Below are 24,750 nucleotides of genomic sequence, written 5' to 3'. Positions count from 1 at the left end.
CCTTATGTTCCAGAAGAGCACATTCTACAGAAGTGCTTCTAGTTCTAGTCTAGATCTAGACATCATACTAATCTACTTTTAGCATTTGTCAAGTTGTCTACTGGGTCATTCCATGGGGTTGGGTCTTCTTTAGATTTCATGTTGTGCAGGGAATAAAAGTCATATTCTGAAAATTTAATCAAATAATTGTATGTGGTTAATGCTTATTCTTGGAGAGAGATGTGTGAAGAATTATTTGATGAATAAAAAACAAGCCTGTGTACAAATTTATTTTGCCTGTGACTGCTTCACTGTTGATGTCTCATGTTTTTTTTGTGGTCCCAGTTGTGACAAAAATATATGCCATTTTCATGGCAATGTAATACAGAGTCAACCTTTCAGCATTATGCCTATCATAATTAAGAGAGGCCAGGTGACTTCTACAAAGACTCTAAGGCACATAAACATGTGTAACAAAATAAGAACACCAGAGCATCTTGAAGCCACCTCATACCGATGCTACAAACGAAGTCCGCAGCGATTTTTGTTGTAACATCGGTATTGGATGGTTTTACATACACTTCCAATCATAATATGATCAGAAACCTTATTTCTATAATTAGAATTATATTTCAGGAGTATTATTATCCAAAAATTGGCATCAAAATCCTCCAAATAAAAGAGAAAATACGGAATATATTACTGTACTCCCGTCCGAAGTCCGGCCTCTTCGTGTAACATCGGATAAGAAAGTCGCGTCTCGCGACCAAAAAAAAGAGCTGCTAACTTCAGTAATCGTATTTACGTCACTGGCAGTTCTTCCCCAACAGCGGGAAGACCACTTACAGCCCATTTACACCTACCTGGACGGCGCAAGATCTGTTATTCTGCTGACATCCGTGTAACATTGTGACAGGAATTTCGATGTTTCCGATGTCAATCGGTAAGCTTTTACGCTATTTTACGAAATAAAATATCACTGAAGGTGATTAATACCCCCGCCCCGTGACGACAGTCTTACCCAAGGAATGATCTTTCCTTGATCTTCTGCCATTTAAATGCCGTTACCATGGCAACGCAGCTTCTGACACGTCCGAAAAATATGTCTTGCACATCTTCCCACCAAGACTATTGTGTGTGCCACATTTCATAAGCTTTTGTCAAAAACTGAGGAAGTACTTCAATCCACAGGATCTTTCCTTGATCTTCCGCCATTAATATGCCGTTACCATGGCAACGCAGCTTCCGACACGTCCAAAAAATATGTCTTGCACATCTTCCCACCAAGACCAATGTGTGTGCCACATTTCATGAGCTTCAGTCGAATACAGAGGAAGTAGTTCAATCTGCAAGATCTTTCCTTGATCTTCTGCCATTTATATGCTGTTACCATGGCAACGTACTTTCGGGTACTGTCAAAAAATGCGTCTTGCACATCTGCAACCAAAGGCACACATCTGTACCAAGTTTCATGGAAATTGGGCAAAAACTGAGGAAGTAGCTTGCAACACAAAATTTTCCATCATTTTGGCTCATAATATGTGAGCTGTTACCATGGCAACATACTTTTTGTCACTGTCAAGAAATGTGTCATGCTGACCTATATCCTAAGACAAACATTCAATATGAATTCCATGAGAATTGGAAGAACACTGATGAAGCATTTTTGCCATGAAGCATTTTGCCCTATATTTTACCAATAACATGCCGTTACCATGGCAACGCACTTTTTGCCACTGCGGAAATATGTGTCTTGCACATTAACATATTCAGATGAACATCTGTACCTAATTTCATAAAAATTGATCAAAAACTGTGGGAGGAGTTCGCGACGCAAGATTTGTACCCATTTTTGCCCATAATATGCCGTTACCATGGCAACGTACTTTTGGGTACTGTCAAAAAATACGTCTTGCACATCTACAACCCAAGGCACACATCTGTGCCAAGTTTTATGGGAATCGGTTGAAAACTGAGGAAGTAGTTCGCGACGCAAGATTTGCAACGGACCGACCGCCCGACCGTCCGCTGATTCCTATATACCCCCTTCAAACTTCGTTTGGCGGGGGTATAATAACATTTGACATATTCTGTAAACTGTATTGGAGGAAAAAAACGACATTAAAACCACTGAACTGACCAAAAATACGGTGGACGATGATACTGTAGTCCCACATACTGAGATATTTGTTACTTGTTCATGTTCGTAATTTTGATCGCCAAATTTTTCCTTCCATGCCCGTCTCTGCAAAAGGAGCATATGTTCCTCTCTTAGAAAACCGTACTAAAGTATGTCCAGTGTATCTTCACGGCAATATAACATTATTTTACCTCCCGATTATTGTGAATTTTGGACCTTACTTTTGTCATTGGTATCTAAAGTAGACATGCAAAACGTTAGTACGGTAAATTTACTAGTTGGAAAACGTAGACGTCCAGACTGCGTCTGAGCTAAAGAAATAGAGTTTGCCCAATTTTGCTGGTGATATTACGGGAACTAAGAGCTGTAAAATTCTTTCTCTTGAACAAATTAACAATGTCAATGTTTTCCTACCAAGATTTCACTGACCTATTAATAGCATTAGTGTTAGATGCTCTGATGAAGTTAACATTTCACATGGGTTCACTGTTCCCATTCCACGTTCACCCACTGTGAAGTCTCAAAGCAAAAATGCCAGTTTCCTATTCATTTTGGGTGGGTAATTGGTAGGAAAGAGTTCCATATGTACCCCCATCAGAATTGGCATATCATTGCTCTATTCTATCATTCTACTCTCTAAAAAAAAATTGAGTGAAAATATACACTCTTAAAGGAGTAAATACAAAAAAGAGTGAATTTAGAGTGAAATTGGAGTGAATTTTGAGTGAAAATGTTCATTTTCACTTGTTTTAGAGTGACCTCAGGGATCACTCCAAAATCTTCGAGTGATCCTTGAGGTCACTCCAAAATGAGTGAAAATGAACATTTTCACTCAAAATTCACTCCAATTTCACTCTAAATTCACTCTTTTTTGTATTCACTCCTTTAAGAGTGAATATTTTCACTCAATTTTTTTTAGAGAGTTAAAAAAATTTTGAATTTGATGGGGATTGAGTAAAAACAAACAAGGGCCTAGTATTTTGTTTGGGGTCTATTTAGGACCGTAACCATAACCCTAACCCTATCCTTAACCCTAGCTAGGACACCGGGGGCTGCGCCCTGCCCTTGCTGGCTTACATCTGAAAACAAGTTTTTAGCGTAGAGTATGAAAATGATATTTTCCCATGTTTTACATGCTATATAATCATTTTTTGAAGACAGACTTTCATGTCTTTTTTTTCTTCTTCTTCATCTTCTTCATCTTCTTCTATTATGGTGATGTACTTGTATCTTCAGTTTTTTTGCTTTGATGTAAAGCACCTTGAGCATTTAATCTAAGTGGAGAACGGCGCTATAGAAATTGCATGCATTATTATTATCATTACTATTACATCATTTTAAGCGTAACCCATATTTTTTTTTTTCAATTTTGGTGGGGGGGGGGGGGGGGTACACATGGAACTCTAGCCAATAGGTATGCCAAGAGGTAGAAATGTAAGCAAAATTGTTCAAATTATTTAATTCCATTCATAAACACACAGACACATCAACAGGAATATAAAGTCAACCCCGACACAAATTTTCTGTTAATTTTTAAATTTTATTTCTCTTTACATCTTTTGTCCAGTTTGTCGATGAATCTGCCATGGCTCCTCCTCTGCCACTGCTACGTGTTAAACTACGTGAAAGAGTGAAAAGGACACATCCACAGCACTCCACAAACAGAGAGAGGAAGCCAACAAAGCAACACCCAAGAAGAGCGAACGTAACAAACTAGACAAGAAGAAAACTGCACAGAGGGAAAATGGACAGAAGAAAAAACAAACAAAATCCTTGAAAAACTAAATGTATGTCAGGACGGTGAAATTTTTTAATGTGAACCAAACCTTCTCCAATTTTCAATTTGGTTTTCGTGAAAAGCACACAACAAGTCATGCTATTTTACATTCTATTGATAAAATTTCTACGGCATTGGATAATCGCATGCACACAGTGGGTATTTTTCTGGATTACTCCAAGGCTTTCGACACTGTTGATCATACTATTTTATTACAGAAGTTATCTCATTACGGAGTAAGAGGGAAAGCCTTGGAGTGGTTCACAAGCTACTTATCTAACAGGAGGCAGTTTGTCGCACTGAATGATGCAAAATCGGGGTTACAAAATGTCACATGTGGAGTTCCACAAGGATCATTACTTGGACCACTATTATTTCTTATATATATTAATGATTTTCAATATTGCTCTGATGTATTCTCATTTATTTTATTTGCAGACAACTCAAACATATTTTTATCACACAAGAATCCTCAGGTCCTTTTACAAACAGTTAATATTGAGCTAAGTAATATTATAACTTGGATTCATGCAAACAAACTGTCATTGAATTTTCAGAAGACCAATTATATGCTCTTTAGTAATTCTGTTAAAATACTACCAGGAAATGTTTTGTTTGGTGGAGTGGCGTTAGATAGAGTAAACTCAACAAAATTTCTTGGTCTGTATATTGATGACAAACTGAATTGGAAAATACATGTGAATAACATGTGTAAGCTCTTATCACGAAATACTGGTGTTATATGCAAACTAAAAAGAGTTATTCCCAAAGAAATATTGTTTATCCTATATTCTACTTTAATTCTTCCATATCTTAATTATGTGACCCTGCACCTCAAAACAAACAAAAAGTCGCCAGACATGAATTTTTAGTTTAGACCATATTCTGAAAGAGCAGACTTTAAGCTTTAAAATGATGTATAACTCAAATCAAATGGACTCTCCTAACCTATCTAAATATTGAAAAGAAAGCACAAACTCAGGAAAAGTATGAACTGAGAAAAGAGGCTCTGAAGTACAGTGTCTATTCAAGCGCTTAATCTTTACCAAACCGTGCTGGCTGTGCGATGAATGGGACAAAAAACAGGAAGTAAACCACCAGAGTAACAACAATGAAGGGATTATCAGATTAAATTGAAATTAAGCATGTCTCATTAAACATTCTGTCCATAATCAATGCAAACTTTTAAAGCAGTAGCATTATCCTTTCAAAAGTTATTAGAGTTGAAAGTGAAGAGTGTGGATAAGGTTTTTCAGAAATGAAAAAGGGATTCTAAAGACACACCCAATCACACTGTTCTACCAAAAATGTTCGAGATAAACTGCTAAAAAAACACACTTTCCTGCCCGTTTTATGATACCAAATTATAGCATAATGTAAAAGAAGACCCGCTCTTTCAGAAAATATGAAAAAGTCAAGTTCGGCTGGGTTGACCCATTTCACTTATTTTCAGTCCTCACGCAAAATCAGTGTGTGCGACTTTATGTTCGTTTTGAGGTGCACGGTCACATATGGTATAGTAGTGTGGGGTAATTCTTCAAAATCGCAAAATGAAAAGCTATTTTTGATCCAGAAGAGAGTTATAAGAATAATTTGTAATGTACATTTTCGTAGTCACACTAATGCTCTCTTTCATCAACATAAAATTTTGAAAGTGGAAGATATCTATTTAATGCAGTTAGGGTCTCTAATGTATGATCTTAATGCAGGTGAACTCCCACTGGCACTAGCACAGCGTTTTAAGAAAAATAGTGACGTTCATAGATATAACACAAGGCAGGCTTCAGGTTTGCACTTAACCCGTGCAAGGACACAATTTACTCTTAAAACGCTAGTACATACTGGACCCAGGTTTTGGAATTCGCTTGATGCAAGCATTAAACATACTTCAAGTAAATCAGCCTCCAAGCGTAGGCTTAAGTCTCATCTTTTAAATACTTATTGTGTTGATGCGTGATGTCGTTAAAACAATGTTAACCCGTTGAGGATGGACTGATTTTGCTACAACACGCATTTCCCATAGACCCCTGCCCGAGTATACTCGGGACTCGTCCTCAACGGGTTAACAATGTTAATGTCAATAACTGAAAGTAAGTCCTGTATGTTACATTACAGATGCATATATACTTTTATGTCAGACTTCCCTTTAAAAAAAAAAGAAGAAAGTATCAATGTATAATATTATTGAAACCCAGTTGTCTTCTTGTCATGTTTTGTTTTGTTTTGCTATGTTTTGTTTTGTTTTGTTTGTTTTGTGTGTTGTGTGTTTTTTTGTTTTTGTTTTGTTTTTGTTTTTGTTAAGTGTGTGTGTTTTTGTATGTATTTTATCGTCTCACATAACCCTTTTTTATCCTTCCTTTCCACCCCCTCCCTTCATTCCTACCCTTCTTTTATGTAAATAATCTCCCTTCACCCCATTACACATAGCCTCCCTTGTCTATTCCCTGTTTCCGTTTGGAATTGTGTACCTTTTGTTATTTTTTTTTCCCAACTACGTATACTATACACAATGTATTTTTTTTCTATCTTTTATTCCCGAGGGACCTTGTCTCACAAGCTATGCTTCACTAAGGTCTCCTCGTTTGCCTTTCTCAAAATATTTGTTACCCTTTCTTTATTTCACATGTACATGGAATCATATACTTATGTATTTGCAAAAATTTCAGTATTAGTTGTTGTTGTTCCTACATATTCTTGAAAGAAAGTGTCAATGTTATTGTTATGTTATTGTTATATTGCCTATTGTTGGAAGAAAGACAAATGAATAAATAAACTTAAACTTAAACTTAAACAAACAGAGGGCTAATGGACATTGTAGAAAAGAGCAGAAATTAACTTCAAACAAAGACCACTGAGAAGACAAGAAAACTTGCATGACTTCTCTTTATTAGTTTTCTTAGTTGAGTTGACAGTTGATGATGTTGTTAGTGTATATAAGGTCAAATTGTGTAAGGCCTGACTTTCTTCTTCTTCTTCTGATAGTAAAGTCTACATTCTTTCATACAAGAGTTACAAAGAATTGAAGTCTGTGTAACATAGGTATTGTTCCAAAGGTATACAGCAGGTATAATTCCAAAGAACTGTTACATTAGTGTTATTCGTGGGAACATACTTAAAGTCTATATGTGTAGGTTTTAACATCTCACACCACAACGAAGGAAATCAGTTGATATGTCGTAGTGTACCTATGTTACGAAGACATACTGTCCGTGTAACATACTGTAGGTAGTACACTGTGGGCAAGGTTGTTGTATGAAAACCCCTGATGATAACAATAAAATCATGTTTTTACTTGAATATCCATACAACTCACTTACTTCAGTTGTAGTATCTTTAAGAATATTGTTATTGTGTCACTCTGAGGAAAAGTTAAACCTTTGGTTGAACTTGTAAATGGTTTGTAAAAAAAAACCAACATGTTAATAAAAGTGTCTTGCAGTTGATATTAGAATGTACAATCTTACTAATAATGATCTCATGTGCCTGTTAGATAACATGTTGATGTGTTATGGTGAAAAAAAAAACTTGGATGTGTTCATTGTTATCATTTCAGAACACAAAATTATTGAGGATGTCAAAAAAAATGAAGTCCGTGTAACATAGGTATTTTGTCATACCTGTTTACCCATGCTGACTGAAAGTTTGTGAAGTAATAAACAGATTTTTAGTGGAATGAGTTGAAGAATGGGAGTAACAAATCAGGCGGACAAAGGAAATGTCAATTTACCCAACTTAAATTTTCAACTTGTATGTCACAATTTCAGTCCCAACCCCATGGAATTACCCTACTATTAGACCTAAAACTCACTTTTACTCACCTGCAGAGCTCCTTTAGCACACATACACACAAGTACTGTATGCAATGCAGTCTGGAGAGGGTAACTGTGTGTGTGCCGCGCAGGACTGCAGGCTTAATATGCCTCGCCTCATGCTGCTGTGGCCAGCGCAGAGCTAGAGAAGCAGGGATGAAGGAACGAGCCAGCAGCATGTACGCAGCGCCTTCAGCATAGATGACAGTGCATTGTAGGATTTCCAAAATCTGTTATTTTTAGGCAACTCTCCGTACTTCTGCAATGATGGCTGATTTCCGTACAAATTACGCAAAATCTGTCCTAGTTGGCAGCTCTTAAAAATGTCCACTTTTAAAAGAAAATGACAAAGACGCACATTGATAAAATTATAAATGTTATGTTGGATAACAGTTCTACAACGTTTCATAAGAAATATGGCACTGTGATGGAGATACAGTACATGTACAGGGCCCTGTTTCATAAAGCTGTTCGTAAAGTTACGAATAACTTACGAGCGACTGGTGATCAGTTCTGATGTGCTATACTTATCAGAATTTCCATAATTCAGCACAAGAACTGATCACCAGTCACTCGTAAGTTGTTCGTAACTTTACGAACAGCTTTATGAAACACCCCCCGGGATAATCAGTAGAAGAAACTTGGATGATGACATCATTATTTTACAACCATAACTTCTTTCAGGGCTCCATGAACTCTGACCTACATTGTACAGTTAACATCCCTCAGTCCCTTGCCTTGCTTCCTGTCACTATTGTATGGATTGGAATTCATCCTTCTGTAACTTTACAGTTAGCAGAATAGGTCTACATGTACATACACATGACAAGTATTTGAGATAAAACAAGAGACCCAGGGGTCTCCTGCTCACCTGAGTATCGCAAGTTCACCTTCCATGCATTCTGGTACTCTCCTACTTGAGAACATTGGAAACTTGTAGTAGGGGGTAGCTTTGAGAGCTTGGGGCATGGTGTCCATTTGCATATCAAATATCATCACACTGGTAAAAATATACATGCCAAGTGTACTTTATAGAATGTTGGACTATATGCAATTTTGAAAAAAAAGAAAGATGTAAAGCTCTATCAATATTGATTCTAAAGAAGAATATTATTGAATTCCTTAATTTAGGAGGTTTGGGCCCCCTGGGGCCCCCAAGGAAAGCATGGTGCCCATTCAAACACTTTGAGATCGTATCCCCCTAGGAATGCTACTCGCAAAGTTTGGTGAAAATCCATTATATTGTTTTCAGCAAAAGGATGAAAATTTATCCCGCCTTTTGGATTCCCCCACCCCCTGACTCCAAGGGGGGGGGGGGGGGCAGCCCTAGATCTGCAATGAATGAACTTGGAACTACAGTCGTCAATGTACAAACTCAAAGTAACTTTGCTTTATCACTTCTGGTTTTAGAGAAATTTAAATATTTCTTAATGTTGAGAAAGGGGAGGGTATTGGGCCCCCTAGGGGCCCCAAGGGGAGCATGGTGCCCTCTTGAACAAATTGAGATCTTAACCCTTTGGCATGCTACCCGTCAAGTTTGGTGAATATTCATCAAGGGGTTTTCAATGATTATGAACATGTACAATTTACATTACCATTTGGACCCATCCCATCCCACTCCCTTGGGTCCCAAGGGGGTGGGGGAGCACCCTTGTTTCTGCCATGAACAAACTTGAAACAACAGTCGTCAATATACTGACTCATTGTATCAACTTAGTTCAATCACTTGTGGTTCTAGAGAAAATCTTTTACGATTCCTTACTGCTGGGGGTGGGTTGGGCCCCCAAGTGGCATGGTGCCCAATTGATGGAATTGAGATTCTATCCCCTAGGGATGTTACCTGCAATGATTGGGGAAAATTCATCATTGGGTTTTTAAGAAAGAGATAAAAATTTACAATTTAGGCCCCCCTGGGGCCCCCAGGTGAGGCATGGTGCCCATTTGATGGGAGTGAGATTCTATTCCCCTAGGGATCCTACCTGAAAGTTTGGTGAAAATTCATAACTATGGCATTTTCAAGAAAAAGATGAAAATGTACAATTTGGGCCTCATCTAGGACCCCTCCCCATCCCCCTCCCCTGGGTCCCAAGGAGGGCACCCCTGATTCCACCATGAACAAACTTGAAACTACAGTCATCAATGTACCAACTCATAGTATTAACATAGCTCTATCACTTCCGGTTCTAGAGAAGAAGATTTTTTTAAGATTCCTTAATTTGTGGGGGTTGGGGCCCCTCTGGGGTCCTTAAGGTAGGGTATGGTGCCCATTTGAACAAATTGAGATCCTATCCCCTAAGAGATGCTACCTGCCAAGTTTGGTGAAAATCAGTCATGGGGTTCTCAAGGAGAAGATGAAAATGTAAAAAGATTACGCATGATGCACGACGGATGACAGACGAAGCACGATGCACGACAGACGCTTGACGTTGGACACCGGACGAAGAGCGATCGCAATAGCTCACTTGAGCCTTTGGCTCAGGTGAGCTCAAAATGCCATACTTAACTGTAGTCCCATCCATAGGTTGATGAGTTAAACTATAGTAGTCCACAACTCCATTGCACATTATACCCTATAAGTTACAGGTGTTAACAATAGGAAATCTTACATCATGAAGATTTCATCAAAACAAATGCAGAACGATGTCTCGCCCAGGTATCACAATTTTATAGGTCTTTTTTTTTTTTCAATTGATGTAAAGTTCACTGACCTTTTGACTTTTGACCTATGACTGCAGGCCCCTTGAAAACACCTTCTCAATTTGAGGTATTAGGGACCCACTCTTGGGGGCCCCCTGGGGGACAATCACCATTTTTACAAACTACATTGTATGATCCCCTTACCCCTTGAAAATGCCTTCCATGTTTAGTCAAAATCCAGCCAACAGTTTTCAAGAAGATTAATATGTCAAAAATCATGAAAAGCTGCCTTATAGGGATATTTGTGCCTCAACCAAGAAGCCCCCTTGAGGGTACGCCATACAAATTGTTGTATGAGCCCCCTCCCCCATCATTGATCCAGGCCATGTTAAGTCAAAATTCAGCCATAAGATTTGGATCAATAGAAGATGAACATTTGAAAAAGTTTATGCATGACAGATGTTAAATGCTGGACTCAGAGAGACCATGTAAGTACACGTATGGTCTCAAATGATCACAAAAGCTCCCTTGAACCATTCAATTTCGTACAATGAAAGCTAAAAGTTACTGTTAAATGAAAAGAAAAGAAATAAGTGCTGTGTGAGTGCTGTGTACAATGTATGTGTGTGTTTTGCAGGAACAGGATATGGCCTGTGATGCCTTTCTGTGGACAAGTTGTAGTGCTATTATCAAAGTCTTCAAAAAAACAGAAACAAACAAACCCACCAAACAAACGAACTTGTGTCAAGTGCCGACATTAGAGGCATGCAAGAAAAAATCCAATTCCTTTCTTTTCTGCAGCTATTTAGGTGGTGATCAATAGAAAGAAATCTACAGCAACACAAAAATTTAGTTTTACTCCAAGAACGAACAAGACAGCAAGCATGTACAATGTATCACAAGTAGAACAAATGCAAGAAACTGAAAATGATTGTCACATCAAGAGGATGTGGTTCAGTGAAACTTACGATCTGGAAGTCGGACATAACCTTGAACGGATGGTCATTCTCAAATTTAGGGACATCAAACGTCTCAATACCAGCTTCCTTGTCTACCATGATGGTCTCCTCCACAGTGGCATTGGGCAGGTCTTGTTCTGGAGGATACATCACCGTGCAGAAGTTGGCCGGGTTGGAGCGGAACTCCTGCACAAAAAAAAAAGAAAAAAGAAAAAAAGTTCATAGTGAGATGGAACTTTGAATTAAATAAAAGGGTTACAAACAGATGAACAGACAGAAAGGTTCAAAACCCCAATGTACATGCATATAACACCTCTATAGTCCAGCAGGAGCAGAGACATTATAAAATCAACTAGAACTATCACTCAATGTGATTAATACCCCCACCTGACACTGAGAGAGTTAGCTCGACCAGCAATAAATTTGTGTGCTTTTTATTGAAAAAAAAAGAGGAACCATGGCAATATATTGTTCAACATTGAACAAATGTCTATTTTGCTCACTGATAGTCACATGTGCCATACTCAAGTCAAATGCTCAAAGCCTGACAGAGTAAGATAAGTAGATTGGCAATTTCTCTGATTTTCATCAAAAAATGTTGTTACCATAGCGACACAATTTTTGACATAACAAAAAACGAAGTTTGCAAAACTACATATCACAGCTGTCACATGTGCCAAATTTCAAGTCAAATGCTGAAAAGCTGAGGGACTTAGCTGAATTAATCTCATTGCATAATTTTCATTCAAAATATGCAGTTACCATGGCAACACATTTTTCAACAAAGACAAAAGATAAATTTTACACATCTAAGTTATACCGCGATCACATGTGCCAAATTTGAAGCCAAATGCTCAAAAACTGAAAAAGTTTGCTGAACCACAATTTTTGTATGATTTTCATTCAAAATATACTGTTACCATGGCAACACATTGTTCAACAATGACGAAAGATGAAGTTTGCTCATCTTCGTGCTATAACGGTAACATGTGCCAAATTTCAAGCCAAGTGCTCAAAGACTGATGGAGTTATCTGAATCCATAGTATTTTTGTATGATTTTCATTAAAAATATACTGTTACCATGGCAACACATCGTTCAACAATGAAGAAAGATGAAGTTTGCACATCTTCGTGCTATAACGGTCACATTTGCCAAATTTCAAGCCAAGTGCTCAAAGACTGCTGAGGGAGTTAACTGAATCCATAGTATTTCTGTATGATTTTCAATCACAATATGCTGTTACCATGGCAACACATTGTTCAACAATGACGAAAGATGAAGTCTGCACATCTACGTACCATAGCCATCACATGTGCCAAATTTCAAGCCATATGCTCAAAGACTGAGGGAGTTAACTGAATCCAAAATATTTTTGTATTCTTCTTAGTGAAAAAAATGCTGTTACCATGGCAACACATTGTTCAACAATGACGAAAGGTTAAGTTTGCACATCTATATACTACAGTGGTCAAATGTACCAAATTTCAAGCCAAGTGCTTAAAGAGCAACATTTTGTAAGATTTCTTAACAATTTGCCGTTGCCATGGCAATGCATTATGCAATACTAACGAAAAAAGGTGTCATGCATATCTTTATTTGATAGTGGTCCCACATACCAAATTTGGGGCCAATTGCTCAAAAAATGAAAGAGTAGTTAGATCCATAACATTTTTCAAGATTTTTAGAAAATTGCCATGGCAACGCTTTATGCAATACTAACGAAAAAGGTTGAATTGCACAACTTCCTTTGATAAAGGTCACACATGCCAAATTTGGGGTTAATTGCTCAAAAAATGAGAGAGTAGTTTGATCCACAAGTTTTTGTGAAAATAGGCTGTTACCATGCAACGTATTATGCGATACTAACAAAAAAGGTGTCTTGCACATCTACCTTTGATAGGGGTCATTCCATGGGGTTGGGTCTTCTCTAGTTTTTCATGTTGTGCAGGTAATAAAAGTCATATTCTGAAAATTTTATCACATAATTGTATGTGGTTTGTGGTTATTCTTGGAGAGAGATGTGTGAAGAATTATTTGATGAATAAAAAACAAGCCTGTGTACAAATTTATTTTGTCTGTGACTGTTTCACTGTTGATGTCTCATGGTTTTTTTTTTTTGTGGTACCAGTTGTGACAAAAATATATGCCATTTTCATGGCAATGTAATACAGAAAAATATACAACCTTTCAGCATTATGCCTATCATAATTAAGAGAGGCAAGGTGACTTCTACAAAGACTATTTAAAAGCACATAAACATGTGTCACAAAATAAGAACACCAGAGCATCTTGAAGCAACCTCATACCGACGTTACAAACGAAGTCCGCGGTGATTTTTGTTGTAACATCGGTATTGCATGGTTTTACATACACTTCCAATCATAATATGATCAGAAACTTGATTTCTATAATTAGAATCATATTTCAAGAGTATTATTATCCAAATATTAGCATCAAAATCCTCTATATAAAAGAGAAAACACGGAACATATTACCGTACTTCCGTCCGAAGTCCGGCCTCTTCGTGTAACGTCGGATAAGAAAGTCGCGTCTCGCGACCAAAAGAAGAGCTACTAACTTCAGCAATCGTATTTACGTCACTGGCAGTACTTCCCCAACTGCAGGAAAACCACTTACAGCCTGTTTACACCTACCTGGACGCGAATATTTTTTTCGTACATGGAAACGCTACAGGACATGAATTATTCATAAGTTGAACTGAAAGACTGAAGTACGCAAGCGCATTGACTTTCAGCTTGGCCAACTTGTACACAATGAATGGACTCGACTAGTGAGACGTAGACTCGCACGGCCCTACTCTCTGTGTACACATGCAGCGAGTAGTAGTACCTGTGTGTGTGTGTGTGTGTTGTGCATGTACATGCGTTCTAGCGTAAACATGTCACTGCACTCACGACGAGGTTCGTCCGATCTTAATGAACAACATGCAGGAAAATAACTGTCGCTCGCTTGCGATAGCTCTACTACACACATCACATTGCACACACATATCACCTTGTACGTCTGATACAATCACGCTGACATATCACGTACTTCTAATCAACTGATCAGTTTGAAAACACAGAACTAGACTTTACTGAAGTTCGGTCTACTATTATTTGTTTACATGTGGATTTGTAATGATCTAATTATTGTTGTAATTCGAAAGTGCACTCGAGATGCTTGATCTCGAGTCACCATGTTCACTGGCAGCACTGAGAAGTCAAGTACAGTAGTGCGTGGTACGGAGTAGGCCAACTGTATTTACGAATACTAGTAACCGATCGACAAAAAAGGTAGTGCACAAGATTTTGAAAGAGCTCTTATTTGGTCATTTATGCATGTACGAATAGTGGTAATGTGGCATCAATTCCTCAAGCCTATGGTTGTAGAAGTTGTGACTTGTAAAGTTGTACATTTCACGTAAACTACGCATGTACCTGCTCTCCTATCCACGCTGGCTGCCCTGGCTGAAAATCACGATTGCTAGCTCTCCGCTAGCTCCTCGCATATTTCCAGCGGGGTTACGTAGGGCGCTCATAAACTGCGAATCGAACGTAAACTGAATAGCGAGCACGTACGTACCAATCATCACACGTGATCATGTATGTAAATAATGTGAGTCCATTCATCCTGTACAAATTGGCCAAGCAATAGAAATTTAGTGAAGTCCACGCGCTTGCGCACTTCAAAATTTCGGGTAAACTTATGAATAATTCATGTCCAGTAGCGTTTCCATGTACGAAAAAAATATTCGCTACCTGGACGGCGCAAGACCTGTTTTTCTGTCGAGTTCCGTGTAACATCGGAACGGTGATTTTGATGTTTCCGATCGGGAATTTCAATGTTTCCGATGTCAATCAGTAAGCTAGTACGCTATTTCATGAAGTGAATAACATTTGTCACATTCTGTAAACTGTACTGGAGGAAAAAACCGATATTAAAACCACTGAACTGGCCAAATATACGGTGGACGATGATGCTGTTAACACGCTGTAGTCCCACATACTGAGATATTTGTTACTTGTTCATGTTCGTAATTTTGATCGCCAAATTTCCCCTTTCATGCCCGTCTCTGCAAAAGGAGCATGTGTTCCTCTCTTAGAAAACCGTACAAAAGTATGTCCAGTGTATCTTCACGGCAATATAACATCATTTTACCTCCCGATTATTGTGAATTTTGGACCTTACTTTTGTCATTGGTATCCACCAAGTAGACGTGCTAAACGTTAGTACGGTACTATGAAGTTGGAATACGTAGACGTCCAGACTGCGTCTGAGCTAAAGAAAGAGTTTGCCCAATTTTGTTGTTGATATTTCGGGAATTAAGAGCTGTTAAATTCTTTCTTTTGAACAGATTTACAATGTAAGTGTTTTCCTTTCAAGATTTCACTGACTAGTTAATAGTGTTAGATGGCTTACGGTGCTCTGATGAAGCAGTAACATTCGAAACACATGGGTTCACTGTTTCCATTCCACGCATGCACCCACTGTAAAGTCTCAAAGCTAAAATGCCAGTTTCATATTCCTTTTGGGTGGGTAATTGGTAGGAAATAGTTCCATATGTACCCCAATCAAAATTGGCATATTATTGCTCTATCCTATCATTCTAAAAGAGGGCAAAAATTTTGAATTTGATGGGGATTGAGTAAAAGGAAGGGGGGGGGGGGGGGCGTAGTATTTTGTTTGAGGTCTATTTAGGACCGTAACCGTAAACCTTACCCTATCCCTAACCCTAGCTATGACACTGGGGGCAGCGCCTTGCCCTTGCTAGCTTACATCTGAAAACAAGTTTTTTAGCGTAGAATATGAAAATGATATTTTCCCATGTTTTACATGCTATTATATTACTAACATTACAGCTGTACATCATTTTATTCTAAAGCGTAACCCATATATATATTTTTTTAAAATTTTGGTGGATGGTACACATGGAACTCTAGCCAATTGGTATGCCAAGAGGTAGAAAGGTAAGCAAAATTGTCCAAATTATTTAATTCCATTCATAAACACAGATACATCAACAGGAATATAAAGTCTACCCAGACACAAATTTTCTGTTAATTCTTTTATTTTATTTCTCTTCACACCTTTTGTCCAGTTTGTCGATGAATCTGCCATGGCTCCTCCTCTGCCACCGCTACGTGTTAAACTACGTGAAAGAGTGAAAAGGGCACATCCACAGCACTCAACAAACAGAGAGAGGAAGCTGACAAAGCAACACCCAAGAAGAGCGAACACAACAAACTAGACAAAAAGAAAACTGCACAGAGGGAAAATGGACATTGTAGAAAAGAGCAGAAATTAACTTCAAACAAAGAACATATAGAAGACAAGAAAACTTGTATGATTTCTCTTTATTAGTTTTCTTAGTTGAGTTGACAGTTGATGTTGTTAGTCAGTGTATATAAGGTCAAATTGTGTAAGGCTTGACTTTCTTCTTCTTATTATCATTATTAAGTCTACGTACCTTCTTTCATACCAGAGTTACAAAGAATCGAAGTCTGTGTACAACATAGGTATTGTTCCAAAGGTATACAGCATAATATACAGTATAATTCCAAAGTATAATTCCAAAGAACTGTTACATTAGTGTTATTCGTGGGAACATACATAAAGTCTGTGTGTGTAGGTTTTAACATGACACCACAACAAAGGAAATCAGTTGATATGTCGTAGTGTACCTAGATGTTACGAAGACATACTGTCCGTGTAACATTTGTAGGTAGTATACTGTGGACAAGGTTGTACAATAGTACGAAAACCCCTGTCAATGATTACAATAAAATCATGTTTTCACTTGAATGTCCATACAACTCACTTGCTTCAACTGTAGTTTTTTTAGTAATATTGTTATTATGTCACTCTTGAGGAAAAAGTTAAACCTTTAGTTAAAATTGTAAATGGTTTGTAGAAAAAACATGTTAATAAAAGTGTCTTGCAGTTGATAGCAGAACGGACAATCTCACTAATAATGATCTCATGTGCCTGTCAGATAACATGTTGATGTGTTATGGTGGAAAAAAACTTGGATGTGTTCATTGTTATCATTTCAGAACACAAAATTATTGAGGATGTCAAAAATGAAGTCCATGTAACATAGGTATTTGTCATACCTGTTTACCCATGCTGACTGAAAGTGTGTGAAGTAATAAACAGATTTCTAGTGGAATAAGTTGAAGAATGGGAGTAACAAATCAGGGGGAAAAAGGAAATTTCAATTTACCCAACTTGAATTTTCAACTTGTATGTCACAATTTCAGTCCCAACCCCAAGGAATTACCCATAGCGGTCACACATGGCCAAATTTGGGGTTAATTGCTCAAAAAATGAGAGAGTAGTTTGATCCACAACATTTAACAAGATCTTTTTTTAAATTACTGTTGCCATGGCAATGCATTATGCAATAATAACAAAAAAGGTGTCTTGCACATCTTCCTTTCATAGCAGTCACACATGCCAAATCTGGGGTTAATTGCTCAAAAAATGAGAGAGTACATTTGTAGTTCGATCCACAAGTTTTTTTTGAAAATATGCCGTTACCATGGCAACTAATGCGATACTAACAAAAAAGGTGTCTTGCACATCTACCTTTGATAGCAGTCACACATGCCAAATTTGGGGTTAATTGCTCAAAAAATGAGAGAGTAGTTCGATCCACAACATTTTACAAGATTTTTTTAAAAATTGATTTTGCCATGGCAACGCATTATGCAATAAAAGGTGTCTTGCACATCTTCCTTTGATAGCAGTCACACATGCCAAATTTGGGGTTAATTGCTCAAAAAATGACAGAGTAGTTTGATCCACAAGTTTTTGTTTTGTTTTTGTTGCCATGGCAACGCTTATGCAATACTAACGAAAAAGGTGTCTTGCACATCTTCCTTTGATAGCAGTCACACATGCCAAATTTGGGGTTTATTGCTCAAGGAATGAGAGAGTAGTTCGATCCACAAGTTTTTATGAGAATATGCCGTTACCATGGCAACGTATTATATGATACTAACAAAAAAGGTGTCTTACACATCTACCTTTGATAGAGGTCACACATGCCAAATTTGGGGTAAATTGCTCAAAAAATGAGAGAGGAGTTCGATCCACAAGATTTTGCAACGGACCGACCGACCAACCGTCTGACCGCCCGCCTAACCGACCAACCGACCGACCGGCCACCCGACCTCAGAGTGATTCCTACACATGTATATACCCCTCTACACACTATGTGTGGGTGGGGGTATAACAACAAAAATTCAGCTGCTTGAAAGACTTTGAGTTACATCCTGCTTGAATGTTATGTACAAAAGAAGTTTTCCACAGTGCTTCGAACATAGATCAAAGGAAATAACTCTGTTGTTACTCCATCTCTTCAACCTCCTTCCTCTCTACCTACCTAAAAATGTATACACTGTACTGTATCTGCTCTGTTGACTGATGACTGCATTGTGCCATTAAGTGACTCTCAAATCGATACATTATAACCTGGATAGCACCAATACACAACAGTACAGTCTGACCTCTTCTATCCGGCCTCAATTTTTGGGGATCTTTCTATTATGTGGATGTGATCTAAGTATGATTTTTTTTTTTCAATCTATTACACTGTACATGTATGTGGAAAGGGGGGATTTCAAACTCAAACAAAATTCCTACACAAACTCACATGAATTGCATATTCCCAACATATGTACATTGTAATACAATATGTGGGTCATTCCATGGGGTTGGGCCTGCTCTAAATTTTCATGTTGTGCAGGGAATAAAAGTCATATTCTGAAAATTTTATCAAATAATTGCTTGTGGTTTGTGGTTATTCTTGGAGAGAGATGTGTGTAGAATTATTTGATGAATAAAAAACAAGCCTGTGTACAAATTTATTTTGTCTGTGACTGTTTCATTGTTGATGTCTCATGGTTTTTTTGTGGTACCACTTGTGACAAAAATATATGCCATTTTCATGGCAATGTAATACAGAAATACACAACCTTTCAGCATTATGCCTATCATAATTAAGAGAGGCAAGGTGACTTCTACAAAGACTATAAGGCACATAAACATGTGTCACAAAATAAGAACACCAGAGCATCTTGAAGCAACCTCATACCGATGTTACAAACGAAGTCCGCGGCGATTTTTGTTGTAACATCGGTATTGCATGGTTTTACACACACTTATAATCATAATATGATCAGAAACTTGATTTCTATAATTAGACTCATATTTTAGGAGTATTATTGTCCAAAAATTAGCATCAAAAAGCTCCAAATAAAAGAGAAAACACAGAACATATTACCGTACTTCCGTCCGAAGTCCGGCCTCTTCGTGTAACATCGGATAAGAAAGTCGCGCTCGCGACAAAAAGAAGAGCTACTAACTTCAGCAATCGTATTTACGTCACTGGCAGTACTTCCCCAACGGCGGGAAGACCACTTACAGCCCGTTCACACCTACCTGGATGGCGCAAGACCCGTTTTTCTGCTGTAGTCCGTGTTACATCGGTACGTGAATTTCGATGTTTCCGATCGGGAATTTCAATGTTTCCGATGTCAATCAGTAAGCTTGTACGCTATTTTACGAAGTAAATAACTTTTGTCACATTTTGTAAACTGTATTGGAGGAAAAAAACGATATTAAAACCACTAAACTGGCCAAATATACGGTGGACGATGATGCTGTTAACACGCTGTAGTCCCACATACTGAGATATTTGTTACTTGTTCATGTTCGTAATTGTGATCGCCAAATTTCCCCTTTTATGCCCGTCTCTGCAAAAGGAGCATGTGTTCCTCTCTTAGAAAACCGTACAAAAGTATGTCCAGTGTATCTTCACGGCAATATAACATTATTTTACCTCCCGACTCTTGTGAATTTTGGACCTTACTTATGTCATTCGTATCTACCAAGTAGATGTGCTGAACGTTAGTACGGTACTATGAAGTTGGAATACGTAGACGTCCAGACTGCGTCTGAGCTAAAGAAAGAGTTTGCCCAATTTTGTTGTTGATATTTTGGGAATTAAGAGCTGTTAGATTCTTTCTCTTGAACAGATTTACAATGTCAGTGTTTTCCTTTCAAGATTTCACTGACCTGTTAATAGTGTTAGATGGCTTTACGGTGCTCTGATGAAGCAGTACATGGGTTCACTGTTTCCATTCCACGTTCACCCACTGTAAAGTCTCAAAGCTAAAATGCCAGTTTCGTATTCATTTTGGGTAGGTAATTGGTAGGAAATAGTTCCATGTGTACCGCAATCAAAATTGGCATAATATTGGTCTATCCTATCCTAAAAAGAGGGCAAAAATTTTGAATTTGATGGGGATTGAGTACCGTAAAAAAAAAGGGGGGGGGGGCCTAGTATTTTGTTTGAGGTCTATTTGGAATAGGACCGTAACCGTAAACCTAACCCTATCCCTAACCCTAGCCATGACACTGGGGGCAGCGCCCTGCCCTTGGCCTTGCTAGCTTACATGGATGTGAAAAAAAAATTAGCGTAGAATATGAAAATGATTTTTTACATGCTATATTATTTTTAATATTTTCAACATTACTGCTGTACATCATTTTAAGCGTAACCCATATTTTTTTTTCTTTTTTTTTTTTGGTGGACGGTACACATGGAACTGTAGCCAACTGGTATGACAAGAGGTAGAAAGGTAAGCAAAATTGTCCAAATTATTTAATTCCATTCATATACACAGATACATCAACAGGAATATAAAGAGTACACAGACACAAATTTTCTGTTAATTCTTTCATTTTATTTCTCTTCACACCTTTTGTCCAGTTTGTCGATGAATCTGCCATGGATCCTCCTCTGCCGCCGCTACGTGATTAAACTACGTGAAAGAGTGAAAAGGGCACAGCCACAGCACTCCACAAACAGAGAGAGGAAGCTGACAAAGCAACACCAAAGAAGAGCGAACATAACAAACTAGACAAAAAGAAAACTGCACGGAGGGAAAATGGACATTGTAGAAAAGAGCAGAAATTAGCTTCAAACAAAGAACATGGAGAAGACAAGAAAACTTGTATGATTTCTCTTTATTAGTTTTCATAGTTGAGTTGACAGTTGATGAAGTTGTTAGTCAGAGTATATAAGGTCATATTGTGTAAGGCTCGACATCATTCTTCTTATTATTAAGTCTACCTTCTTTCATACCAGAGTTACAAAGAATTGAAGTCTGTGTAACATAGGTGTTGTTCCAAAGGTATACAGCAGGTATAATTCCAAAGAACTGTTACATTAGTGTTATTAATGGGAACATACATAAAGTCTATGTGTGTAGGTTTTAACATCTGACACCACAACAAAGGAAATCAGTTGATATGTCGTAATGTACCTATGTTACAAAGACATACTGTCCGTGTAACATAGGTAGTATACTGTGGACAAGGTTGTAGTACGAAAACCCCTGATGATAACAATAAAATCATGTTTTCACTTGAATGTCCATACAACTCACTTGCCTCGACTGTAGTTTTTTAAAGAATATTGTTATTGTGTCACTCTTGAGGAAAAAGTTAAACCTTTGGTTAAAATTGTAAATGGTTTGTAGAAAAAACATGTTAATAAAAGTGTTTTGCAGTTGATATCAGAATGGACAATCTTACTAATAATGATCTCGTGTGCCTGTCAGATAACATGTTGATGTGTTATGGTGGAAAAAAACTGGGATATGTTCATTGTTATCATTTCAGAACACAAAATTATTGAGGATGTCACAAAATGAAGTCCATGTAACGTAGGTATTTGTCATACCTGTTTACCCATGCTGACTGAAAGTGTGCAAAGTAATAAACAGATTTCTAGTGGAATAAGTTGAAGAATGGGAGTAACAAATCAGGGGGAAAAAGAAAATTTCAATTTACCCAACTTGAATTTTCAACTTGTATGTCACAATTTCAGTCCCAACCCCATGGAATTACCCATATACTATACATGTACGTACTGTATGTACATATTCACATCAAATTCAGATCAACATGCATTCAGACATTCACAACCCCCAAATCACCACAAGAACATGGACAAAAAAACTAAATTCATTATTTAGGGCACAGTACAGGCGATTATTCATTCAGCAAATTACCAGAGAATTCTGAATGCAGACCAGCTGATGAGGATGTGATATGTTCACACAAATTGATGTATACAAAAGACTGTACGTACAATACTGTACAGCCTATGTACTCCTCTCATTCTCATTGCCACATTACATGCGCAGCCGTCGATATGACTAGACTCACATTGGTTCGAGTTCATTGGCTGAGCGATGAATGACAGAACCCGTTAGGGTGGAATTTCACGGAGCACGCGAACGATTTGCGAAGGACGCGAATGACAAAATCCAACATTCGGAAAAGTTTTTTCTCCGAATGAGTTCCGACAATGAAGCCGAAAACCATTCTTGCGCAATTTGTGCGAAGTTTCCACGACGTATGTGTGAATGTCGTGTGTATCATTGCTAAAGTACAGCATGTTACGTACACAAAGAACACGTGACGGAAATGCGAACAATGAAAAATTTTCAATAATCATGGGAGAAAATGTACCCAAGGAGAGGTGGAAGCTGTCTTGAGTTGATTTTTTTTTCTTTCCTCTATTTCTCCTTTCTTTTTCTCTCATTTCTCTATCATGTGCTTGCCTACATTTTTTCTTTCATAGGACCTATCTCCACTAGTAAAGCATTTGATTTTTTTTTGCAGTTCCTCCAACACATAATCTCTATAATTCAAATGAAATTTTACATACTTCAGATTAATTTTAAGTGCTATTCAAATTTATGAAGTTCTTCCGTCGTGATGTTTTCATTGCAACTGATTGACAAATTGCCCTACATCGACGTAAATAAGCACTGAATTGATCAGTGTTTTAGTAGTAGCCATGATAAAAAATCATGGGCGTACATACTCGAGCAGGATTCGAACCCACGACCTCCTGATCACCGGACAGGCGTCATCTCCACTAGACCACCGAGCTTTCGCCCGACAGCAAGTGTTGGTTCTAATCCTTATAGCATGCAGCGGGTACTGCTTTTTTGTTATTCAAATTTATGAAGTTCTTCCGTCGTGATGTTTTCATTGCAACTGATTGACAAATTGCCCTACATCGACGTAAATAAGCACTGAATTGATCAGTGTTTTAGTAGTAGCCATGATAAAAAATCATGGGCGTACATACTCGAGCAGGATTCGAACCCACGACCTCCTGATCACCGGACAGGCGTCATCTCCACTAGACCACCGAGCTTTCGCCCGACAGCAAGTGTTGGTTCTAATCCTTATAGCATGCAGCGGGTACTGCTTTTTTGTTATTCAAATTTATGAAGTTCTTCCGTCGTGATGTTTTCATTGCAACTGATTGACAAATTGCCCTACATCGACGTAAATAAGCACTGAATTGATCAGTGTTTTAGTAGTAGCCATGATAAAAAATCATGGGCGTACATACTCGAGCAGGATTCGAACCCACGACCTCCTGATCACCGGACAGGCGTCATCTCCACTAGACCACCGAGCTTTCGCCCGACAGCAAGTGTTGGTTCTAATCCTTATAGCATGCAGCGGGTACTGCTTTTTTTGTTATTCAAATTTATGAAGTTCTTCCGTCGTGATGTTTTCATTGCAACTGATTGACAAATTGCCCTACATCGACGTAAATAAGCACTGAATTGATCAGTGTTTTAGTAGTAGCCATGATAAAAAATCATGGGCGTACATACTCGAGCAGGATTCGAACCCACGACCTCCTGATCACCGGACAGGCGTCATCTCCACTAGACCACCGAGCTTTCGCCCGACAGCAAGTGTTGGTTCTAATCCTTATAGCATGCAGCGGGTACTGCTTTTTTGTTATTCAAATTTATGAAGTTCTTCCGTCGTGATGTTTTCATTGCAACTGATTGACAAATTGCCCTACATCGACGTAAATAAGCACTGAATTGATCAGTGTTTTAGTAGTAGCCATGATAAAAAATCATGGGCGTACATACTCGAGCAGGATTCGAACCCACGACCTCCTGATCACCGGACAGGCGTCATCTCCACTAGACCACCGAGCTTTCGCCCGACAGCAAGTGTTGGTTCTAATCCTTATAGCATGCAGCGGGTACTGCTTTTTTGTTATTCAATTTTATGAAGTTCTTCCGTCGTGATGTTTTCATTGCAACTGATTGACAAATTGCCCTACATCGACGTAAATAAGCACTGAATTGATCAGTGTTTTAGTAGTAGCCATGATAAAAAATCATGGGCGTACATACTCGAGCAGGATTCGAACCCACGACCTCCTGATCACCGGACAGGCGTCATCTCCACTAGACCACCGAGCTTTCGCCCGACAGCAAGTGTTGGTTCTAATCCTTATAGCATGCAGCGGGTACTGCTTTTTTGTTATTCAAATTTATGAAGTTCTTCCGTCGTGATGTTTTCATTGCAACTGATTGACAAA

At 38.2% G+C, this 24,750-nt stretch overlaps 1 protein-coding gene across 1 annotated transcript in view; it reads right to left on the bottom strand.

The window, feature by feature from the left end:
• The window catches only part of LOC139732803 (integral membrane protein 2B-like), a 51,529-nt gene extending 36,026 nt beyond the window's left edge, over positions 1–15,503 (bottom strand). Inside the window, exons 1-2 of the mRNA XM_071643644.1 lie at positions 15,495–15,503; positions 11,311–11,487 (exon numbers count right to left, since the gene is read on the bottom strand). Coding sequence (XP_071499745.1) covers positions 11,311–11,487; positions 15,495–15,503 — 186 coding nt within the window. The remainder of the gene's footprint in view (positions 1–11,310; positions 11,488–15,494) is intronic.
• Between the last annotated feature and the right edge of the window lie 9,247 nt (positions 15,504–24,750).

Source organism: Diadema antillarum, unplaced genomic scaffold (assembly GCF_040938485.1).
Source record: "Diadema antillarum isolate AM-2024a unplaced genomic scaffold, OU_Dant_1.0 seq00000450_RagTag, whole genome shotgun sequence".
NCBI lineage: Eukaryota > Metazoa > Echinodermata > Echinoidea > Diadematoida > Diadematidae > Diadema > Diadema antillarum.
Note: the sequence above shows the minus strand (reverse complement) of the source record. Positions and strands in the feature narration are given on the sequence as shown.